This window comes from Oncorhynchus mykiss, chromosome 4 (genome assembly GCF_057628025.1).
Source record: "Oncorhynchus mykiss isolate SJ-2025 chromosome 4, ASM5762802v1, whole genome shotgun sequence".
NCBI lineage: Eukaryota > Metazoa > Chordata > Actinopteri > Salmoniformes > Salmonidae > Oncorhynchus > Oncorhynchus mykiss.
The window spans coordinates 11,732,437-11,742,500 of NC_143025.1; the positions used below are offsets into that span (position 1 = coordinate 11,732,437).

Genomic DNA, 10,064 nt, shown 5'->3' on the forward strand with positions numbered 1-10,064 from the left:
TAAGAAACAAAAAAAAATACATCTAAAAAATTTTGAGCATGACAAATTCGTGATGGTACCTGCCCATTGAAACATATTGCAAATGCACAGTGACTTTGAAAAAGTAAGGAAACATAAACAAATTCGATAAACAAATTCGTGATGGTACCTGCCCATTAAAACATATTCCAAATGCACAGTGACTTTGAAAAAGTAAGAAACAAAAAAAAATACATCTAAAAAATTTTGAGCATGACAAATTCGTGATGGTACCTGCCCATTGAAACATATTGCAAATGCACAGTGACTTTGAAAAAGTAAGGAAACATAAACAAATTCGATAAACAAATTCGTGATGGTACCTGCCCATTAAAACATATTCCAAATGCACAGTGACTTTGAAAAAGTAAGAAACAAAAAAAAAAACATCTAAAAAATTTTGAGCATGACAAATTCGTGATGGTACCTGCCCATTGAAACATATTGCAAATGCACAGTGACTTTGAAAAAGTAAGGAAACATAAACAAATTCGATAAACAAATTCGTGATGGTACCTGCCCATTAAAACATATTCCAAATGCACAGTGACTTTGAAAAAGTAAGAAACAAAAAAAAATACATCTAAAAAATTTTGAGCATGACAAATTCGTGATGGTACCTGCCCATTGAAACATATTGCAAATGCACAGTGACTTTGAAAAAGTAAGGAAACATAAACAAATTCGATAAACAAATTCGTGATGGTACCTGCCCATTAAAACATATTCCAAATGCACAGTGACTTTGAAAAAGTAAGAAACAAAAAAAAATACATCTAAAAAATTTTGAGCATGACAAATTCGTGATGGTACCTGCCCATTGAAACATATTGCAAATGCACAGTGACTTTGAAAAAGTAAGGAAACATAAACAAATTCGATAAACAAATTCGTGATGGTACCTGCCCATTAAAACATATTCCAAATGCACAGTGACTTTGAAAAAGTAAGAAACAAAAAAAAATACATCTAAAAAATTTTGAGCATGACAAATTCGTGATGGTACCTGCCCATTGAAACATATTGCAAATGCACAGTGACTTTGAAAAAGTAAGGAAACATAAACAAAAAAACATCCCAACATTTTTTTTTTGGGTTACCAGTTGCATATTTTAGATCACCAGGTGCACATTTCAGGTCACCAGGTGCACATTTCAGATCACCAGGTGCACGGAGGAAAATATTTACTTTTGACTTTGACTTTTGACTTCCTATGACATCATATTGCAAATGGAGAAAACATATGCCTTATGCACAAGTAAAACAAAAATAAATATGTAATACAAGTTGATCAAGGTATAGTTTGAGCAAAGTAAAGTTTGAATTTTGAGCATGACACATTCGTGATGGTACCTGCCCATTAAAACATATTGCAAATGCACAGTGACTTTGAAAAAGTAAGGAAACATAAACAAAAAAACATCCCAAAAATTTTTTTTTGGGTTACCAGTTGCATATTTTAGATCACCAGGTGCACATTTCAGGTCACCAGGTGCACATTTCAGATCACCAGGTGCACGGAGGAAAATATTTACTTTTGACTTTGACTTTTGACTTCCTATGACATCATATTGCAAATGGAGAAAACATATGCCTTATGCACAAGTAAAACAAAAAGAAATATGTAATACAAGTTGACCAAGGTATAGTTTGAGCAAAGTAAAGTTTGAATTTTGAGCATGACAAATTCGTGATGGTACCTGCCCATTAAAACATATTGCAAATGGACAGTGACTTTGAAAAAGTAAGGAAACATAAACAAAAAAACATCCCAAAAATTTTTTTTTGGGTTACCAGTTGCATATTTTAGATCACCAGGTGCACATTTCAGGTCACCAGGTGCACATTTCAGATCACCAGGTGCACGGAGGAAAATATTTACTTTTGACTTTGACTTTTGACTTCCTATGACATCATATTGCAAATGGAGAAAACATATGCCTTATGCACAAGTAAAACAAAAAGAAATATGTAATACAAGTTGACCAAGGTATAGTTTGAGCAAAGTAAAGTTTGAATTTTGAGCATGACAAATTCGTGATGGTATCTGCCCATTAAAACATATTGCAAATGCACAGTGACTTTGAAAAAGTAAGGAAACATAAACAAAAAAAATCAAAAACATTTTGTTGCACATTTTAGATCATCAGTTGCACGGAGGAAAATCGTTACTTTTGACTTTGACTTTTGACTTCCTATGACATCATATTGCCAATGGAGAAAACATATGCCTTATGCACAAGTAAAAAAAAATATATATATATGATAATAAAGTATGACTAAAGTATGTTGATAAAGTTCTTATATATGTGTAATTGACACAAAAATCGAAAGAATTTTGAAAAAAGGTCCAGAAAGCACTTTTTTAAGGATGTGTGAAGTTTTTTACCAAATTTTGACATTTTTGACTTTTGACTTCCTATGAAATCATATTGCAAATGGACAAAACATATGCCTTATGCGCATGTACTTAAAAAATATATATATATGATGACAAAAGTATACTCATACAGTTCTTACACATGTGTAATTGACAAAAAACTCGAAAGAATTTCGAAAAAAGGTCCAGAAAGCACTTTTTTAAGGGGTTTTAAGTTTTTTTTTTTTTATTTCATTTTTCAAAATTTGGCTTTTGGATGTTGACTTGGATGCCATTTGCAATATGAAATGCCCCGGTGGAACGCACACGCCCCCTATTGGAATTTTGAAGTGTTACAATTGGCAATTGCCATATGGCATTTGCAATATACTTTGCATGAATCAACGCCAAATTGGGTGGTATTGACCATCGTGTACATGGTTTGTCCAATGCCAATATACCGCCATTTGTTTTTGTCCAAATCAGGGGGGTATTCCCTTACAATGAGGGCCGGAGCCTGTTGGGTTTCTGTTCTACCTGATAATTAACCCTATGAGGGCCGGAGCCTGCTGGGTTTCTGTTCTACCTGATAATTAACCCTATGAGGGCCGGAGCCTGTTGGGTTTCTGTTCTACCTGATAATTAACCCTATGAGGGCCGGAGCCTGTTGGGTTTCTGTTCTACCTGATAATTAACCCTATGAGGGCCGGAGCCTGTTGGGTTTCTGTTCTACCTGATAATCAACCCTATGAGGGCCGGAGCCTGTTGGGTTTCTGTTCTACCTGATAATTAACCCTATGAGGGCCGGAGCCTGTTGGGTTTCTGTTCTACCTGATAATTAACCCTATGAGTGCCGGAGCCTGTTGGGTTTCTGTTCTACCTGATAATTAACCCTATGAGGGCCGGAGCCTGTTGGGTTTCTGTTCTACCTGATAATTAACCCTATGAGTGCCGGAGCCTGCTGGGTTTCTGTTCTACCTGATAATTAACCCTATGAGGGCCGGAGCCTGTTGGGTTTCTGTTCTACCTGATAATTAACCCTATGAGTGCCGGAGCCTGTTGGGTTTCTGTTCTACCTGATAATTAACCCTATGAGGGCCGGAGCCTGCTGGGTTTCTGTTCTACCTGATAATTAACCCTATGAGGGCCGGAGCCTGCTGGGTTTCTGTTCTACCTGATAATTAACCCTATGAGGGCCGGAGCCTGTTGGGTTTCTGTTCTACCTGATAATTCATTGAACACACCTGGTGTCCCAGGTCTAAGTCAGCCTCTGATTAGAGGGGAACAATGAAACTCTCTTGGAGGTCCAGAGTTGAGTTTGAGGGTCGATGCAAGGGCCGCGTTTTAAATGGCACCCTATTCCCAATTACTGCACTTCTTTTGATAAGGGCCCTGATGTGATTTGGAACCAGACGGCAGCCCATGCAAATGCTTTGTAATGAACAGTAATTGAACACAAATTTCTTTCCCTCTTTGATTCATTCATTAAAAATGTATGCAGTTTAATTAACTTTGTGGAGAGGAAGTGGGAAGTGTCTCCGTAAAAGGAAGCAGAGGTGTAATGTAATTTGGGTGCCATTTCTTCATTTGAGTGTTAGTATCTTATTAATGTGTATTTTGCCTGACTCGATGATCGATAGAAACAGGGCTTTTCGAGTTGAGGGTGTTGTTAGTGACACGACAATACTTACAACAGCATACACACATATATTCACACTCACACACACTCCTGCAGGTTGACAGTGTAATACTAAGGCTCTTAGCCCCAGGCAGTGGTTCTGGAAGGTCAGGCCAGAAGGCTGCCTCTCCCCCCTGGGGAGGTCTTAAATCTGCTCCCTGGCTTGGCCCGGCCTAGTCTGGGTTAAGCCTATAGTGTACACTTCCCCTCTCCTAACCATTTGTGGGGGAAATGCAAAACTGACCTGAGATTGGCGTCTAGAGGCAAAGTGCCCCTACTCCATACAGTATAGCAGCAGAAGAGATAACGTAGCTACTGGCCAGGCCACAGTGTAAACCAGCTGTCTAATCCCCTCACTCACCATCAGCATTAATGCTAGCTTATGGTAGCCTCTTCAGTTCTCTGGACAAGCTTCTAGCTGTTAATTAACTAGTTCAATAGCTGGACAAGCTTCTAGCTGTTACTTAACTAGTTCAATAGCTGGACAAGCTTCTAGCTGTTACTTAACTAGTTCAATAGCTGCCCTGTTGTTCATAGGTGGATGTACAGCACATGCTCGCCTACACCCTCACTGTCTTGTACAGCTAACCTTCTGGGGACACACAATTCAGTCCCATTGAAAATCGTATTTTCCCTAAACCTAACCCATACTCTTACTTTAACCCTAAAACTAACACTAGCTCCTAACCCTTAACGTAATTCTAAACCTAACACTAATTCTAACCTTAACCATAAACCCCTTAGAAATAGCATTTGACCTCATGGAGACCAATAAAACGTCCCCAGTTGATCAAATCTTTGTTTGTTTACTATTCTTGTGTGGACTTCTGGTCCCCACAATAATATTTAAAAACACTGACACACACACAATCTTTCTATACCATCTGCTACCCTGTAACTTTCCAATAACTGCTGTGTCTTTTCAGACCAATATAACTATGTGCAGACACGGAACTACACAGGGCCTGGTCTCCAATAACAGCCCTAACCACAGCCTCTTCACTGTAGCAAGAATGCCGAGTGGGACATTCAGTGCACCGTGTGACCGTCACACCTCCGCTCACCCTGGGCAAGTCTCTCTCCCGCTCTCCCACCTCCTCAAAAATAGCCTGTAGTCCCAGACAGGAAGGCTAAAAATATCAGCAGTCCTCTTCTTCCTCTCCCCAGCCCCTCTCAGACAAGCAGGCCTTTTTTTTGTCCCTTCTTTCTAAATCCATTATATTCCAGATCAGCATAGGGCCTGGGTCACGTCCCAAATGGGACCCTAATCCCTACATAGTGCACTACTTTTGACCAGAGCCAAATCAAAAGTAGTGGGCTATGTAGGGGCTAAGGTGCCATTGGTACGTAGCCCTGGTCTCTAAACTGAAAACAAAAACTCAGACTCTCACATAGAAATACGTTTACCTCCAATGAATACATGACTTGTTCAAATCTGTTCCGGAATCCACCATGTTGAACGGTTTCTACTCGTCTGCATAATGGAAATGAAGATTGGAACTGTATAGGATGTGAATATTGTGTTTAATAAATGTCCAAATTCGGTTTGTGTTGCCTTGACAACTACCATTGCTTGACTAGGGCCATAGGAGTCAGCTAGACAACACAAACATGTGATTCCAGAACAGCAGGCATTTGAGGAGAACAACAATCTTATTCCACTGAAATAAAAATCTATCAACTAGTCAGTCAATCCTCCTCCATGAGTGGCATGTTGGATATGAGAGCAAACAGAGGAAATATGAAGGTTTAGCCAACACACATAACGAGGTATGAGCAATGAGATCATACAAGGAGAGAACAGACTAAATGGAGTAACCAAGACACATCAGTCTCCAAACAAGCATGCTCCAAACAATAAGAACCATATACACACTGTCGTGGTATATATTTCCTATTGTCTGGCAAATGACATGGCAAAAGCAGTAACTGTAGTACAAGTGGTTGAGAGGCCAGTACCTATTTATGAGTGGACAGTGAACTTGTGTTTCATTGGACGACCTCGCACACTCACAGGGGTCCCAGTGAGGCAGCCCACCAACAGGAACAAGAGAGGGAACAGAGTTCAGCGAATAGGGGACAGGGGGTCACCAGCCTCCTAGCTAGGTTGGTTGCCTCAACAGTGGAGGGGAGGGGTGGGAAAGGGAGGTTCTAACCATGGGGAAATATTTTGGGGATGAAATAGTAGTACTAACTCACGGTAGTGTTGAATGGTTGCAGCACAAACAAACTGACAGGAGAACAGAAAACAGACATCTACAACAGTTCCAGTCCAACCTCTTTCCCCCCTCCTAATCATTTCACATTGAGATATGGACCAGCTTGTATGTATTGGTAGCCTGAGAGTGACTAGCTTCATTGGTTAGTAAAGAATGATGGCCTTCATGTACAGCGCGGCTAGCCTGTTCTGCCTATAGGGTGGTCTCTAGCTGGGTAACTAGGGTTACAGGTATTAACGGGGGAGGGGGCACTACTCCTGACATTCTCCCAGCTCTTCTATGGCACCAACAGAATCTTAGAACAGAAAGTAGAAAACACATGCAAGCCATTTTCTATGGGACTCTGGCTACCTTCCTCACACACACACACACACACACACAGCAGTGTGACAGAATACATGAGTTCAGCAGCTCAATAAAACCTGTCTTTGATAAGGGCTTGGAGCAGATTACCGAGCCATTCCAGGGTCAATTCCAACCTGACCAGCCCAGATCTCCACTCCGCCTTCAACTGCATTTAGCCTGTTAGAGTGCAACTGCAAACTGGGTCATAAGGGTCTTTCTCACTGCAGCAGCTTGAGTCAACAGTGGCGTTAGCAGTAAACAACAACCCTCAACAGTAAACAACAACCCTCAACAGTAAACAACAACCCTCAACAGTAAACAACAGTAAACAACCATCAACAGTAAACAACCATCAACAGTAAACAACCATAGACAGTAAACAACAACCATAGACAGTAAACAACAACCATAGACAGTAAACAACAACCATAGACAGTAAACAACAACCATAGACAGTAAACAACAACCATAGACAGTAAACAACAACCATAAACAGTAAACAACCATCAACAGTAAACAACAACAACCATAGACAGTAAACAACCATCAACAGTAAACAACAATCAACAGTAAACAACAGTAAACAACAATCAACAACAATCAACAACAATCAACAGTAAACAACAACCGTAAACAACAACCGTAAACAACAACAGTAAACAACAACAGTAGACAACAACCATCGACAGTAGACAACAACCATCGACAGTAGACAACAACCATCGACAGTAGACAACAACCATCGACAGTAGACAACAACCATCGACAGTAGACAACAACCATCGACAGTAAACAACAACCACAAACAGTAAACAACAACACCGCCAGATGATGAACCAACTATAACAGGACAACCGGATAACAGTGCTCCTAAGGTCCCAAAATTCCCAGATTTCTCAAAATCCTGGTGGGAAGATTCCCAGAATCAGGAGGGAATAAGCAGTAAAACTGGGAAAGTTAACAGAATTTCCCAACCCTACTGACAGCAATGTTCCTCAACTCTGGACTGTCCTTGGGTAACACCAAGACTACACAATTTTGTTCCAACCCAGCACAAGCACACCTTGTTCAAATAATGAGGGGTTAGATGATTAGGAATAAAATAGAATCAGGTGTTCCTGTGATGGGCTAGAGTTGAGGAACACTGCCTTGGGGACTCAACAGGTTTGACCTGCGGGGGTCTGGGTAGGGAGGAAACATTGACTTAACATTGAATCAATGCCAACAGCCAGAGGGGCAGGAGAGACTGGGGGACATTACTAGGAGACACTGGCCTATATTATACCTGCCGTCTGGCATACAGTCAAGAGACTGAAACTTAAACCCCCATCGACTCAGCATGACAAAAGAGGCAAGGCTGTATGTAGTGTGGAAAGAAATGTCACAGAACCACACTGGCTTCCTGTGGGAATGAAACCACTAGCAGAGCATATTAGAGAAAGATGTGCTTAATCTAGAACCAGATATACAGCTAGAAGCTCAGCCTCTGTCACTGATATAACTCTGTCATAGCGGGTAGGATGTCCTAAAATGTACACCGTGTTCTAGGTCTGTAGAGAAAACCTATGGTTAGAAACAAGGCATTTTTTTTATAAATGTAGTGTCTTCATTTAATAGACAAGCATATTACAAAGTGATCAACACAGAAAATAATCAATAGCCAATGGGTTGGGAGGATGGATGCAGTTAAATATCTGATTGGATATTATCAATCCTTGATTGAGAGAATTCTTCTTGTGAGCATAGTGACCTCACGGTGATGCACTGCCTCTAAGCCAGCGGTTGGTCAAATTGCAGTCAATATGAAGCAGAGTCCATTTGTGTCAGTCCACAAAATGCTAGTGTTAAGTAAATGCAAAAAAGTTGGCTGTATTTTTAACAGTAGGCATAAATATTAACCTGTGAAACATACAACATAAAGCAATAGAACACTTAATTAGATATAAAATAAAGAAAAACATCAGATAGATAAACTCTTGGTCGTACCTTGAAGGCGTACTTGCGGATGATGTGGTGTTCAGGTTCCACGGCTGAGATGACATAGCTGGGCAGAGGAATACTACCCAGGACTGACTCTTCCCTACTGTCTGTTAGCAGAGAGAGAGGGAGAGATAGAAAGAGGTGGGAAATAGAGAGATGAAGGGCAGAGGAATGTCACTTACAGCCCACTAGTAACATTTCGCTCCTCCACCACTATAGTCCCCCCCCCCCCCCCGCACATGGCAGAAAAACCAGTCAATCACCCCTGTCCCTTTCATAGCCCTCCTCCATACCACCAAACCTCTGAATCTCTCTGTCCATCCAGTTGGCATGGCCCATTCATACCACTAAATATCTCTCTGCCCAGCCAGTTGGCATGGCCCGTTCATACCACTAAATATCTTTCTGCCCATCCAGTTGGCATGGCCCGTTCATACCACTAAATATCTCTCTGCCCATCCAGTTGGCATGGCCCGTTCATACCACTAAATATCTCTCTGCCCATCCAGTTGGCATGGCCCGTTCATACCACTAAATATCTCTCTGCCCATCCAGTTGGCATGGCCCGTTCATACCACTAAATATCTCTCTGCCCATCCAGTTGGCATGGCCCGTTCATACCACTAAATATCTCTCTGCCCATCCAGTTGGCATGGCCCGTTCATACCACTAAATATCTCTCTGCCCATCCAGTTGGCATGGCCCGTTCATACCACTAAATCTCTCTCTGCCCATCCAGTTGGCATGGCCCGTTCATACCACTAAATATATCTGCCCATCCAGTTGGCATGGCCCGTTCATACCACTAAATCTCTCTCTGCCCATCCAGTTGGCATGGCCCGTTCATACCACTAAATCTCTCTCTGCCCATCCAGTTGGCATGGCCCGTTCATACCACTAAATATCTCTGCCCATCCAGTTGGCATGGCCCGTTCATACCACTAAATCTCTCTCTGCCCATCCAGTTGGCATGGCCCGTTCATACCACTAAATATCTCTCTGCTCAGCCAGTTGGCATGGCCCGTTCATACCACTAAATATCTCTCTGCCCAGCCAGTTGGCATGGCCCGTTCATACCACTAAATATCTCTCTGCCCAGCCATTTGGCATGGCCGGTTCTCATACCACTAAATATCTCTCTGCCCAGCCAGTTGGCATGGCCCGTTCATACCACTAAATATCTCTCTGCCCAGCCAGTTGGCATGGCCCGTTCATACCACTAAATATCTCTCTGCCCAGCCAGTTGGCATGGCCGGTTCATACCACTAAATATCTCTCTGCCCAGCCAGTTGTCATGGCTGGTTCCCGTCCGGCATCAGTTATTGTCATGCCACTATGTGACCATTCTGAATACAGAGCCTGGTCATATCTTAATTAACTCACACAACTCTCACGGGGGAGTGTTTCCACCGCTGTACACTAGAATTTGTGTGTGGGGTGTGTGTGTGTGTGTGTGTGTGTATGG

The 10,064-nt window shown here is 41.7% G+C and overlaps 1 protein-coding gene across 15 annotated transcripts in view; it reads right to left on the bottom strand.

Annotated features, from left to right (window-relative positions):
* LOC110521287 (pleckstrin homology domain-containing family A member 7) overlaps positions 1-10,064 on the bottom strand; it is a 182,240-nt gene that overhangs the window by 50,884 nt on the left and 121,292 nt on the right. For all 15 annotated transcript variants that reach the window (XM_021598747.3, XM_021598745.3, XM_090231111.1 and 12 more), the window contains one exon: positions 8,606-8,706. In XM_021598747.3, the coding sequence (XP_021454422.3) occupies positions 8,606-8,706 (101 nt within the window). The remainder of the gene's footprint in view (positions 1-8,605; positions 8,707-10,064) is intronic.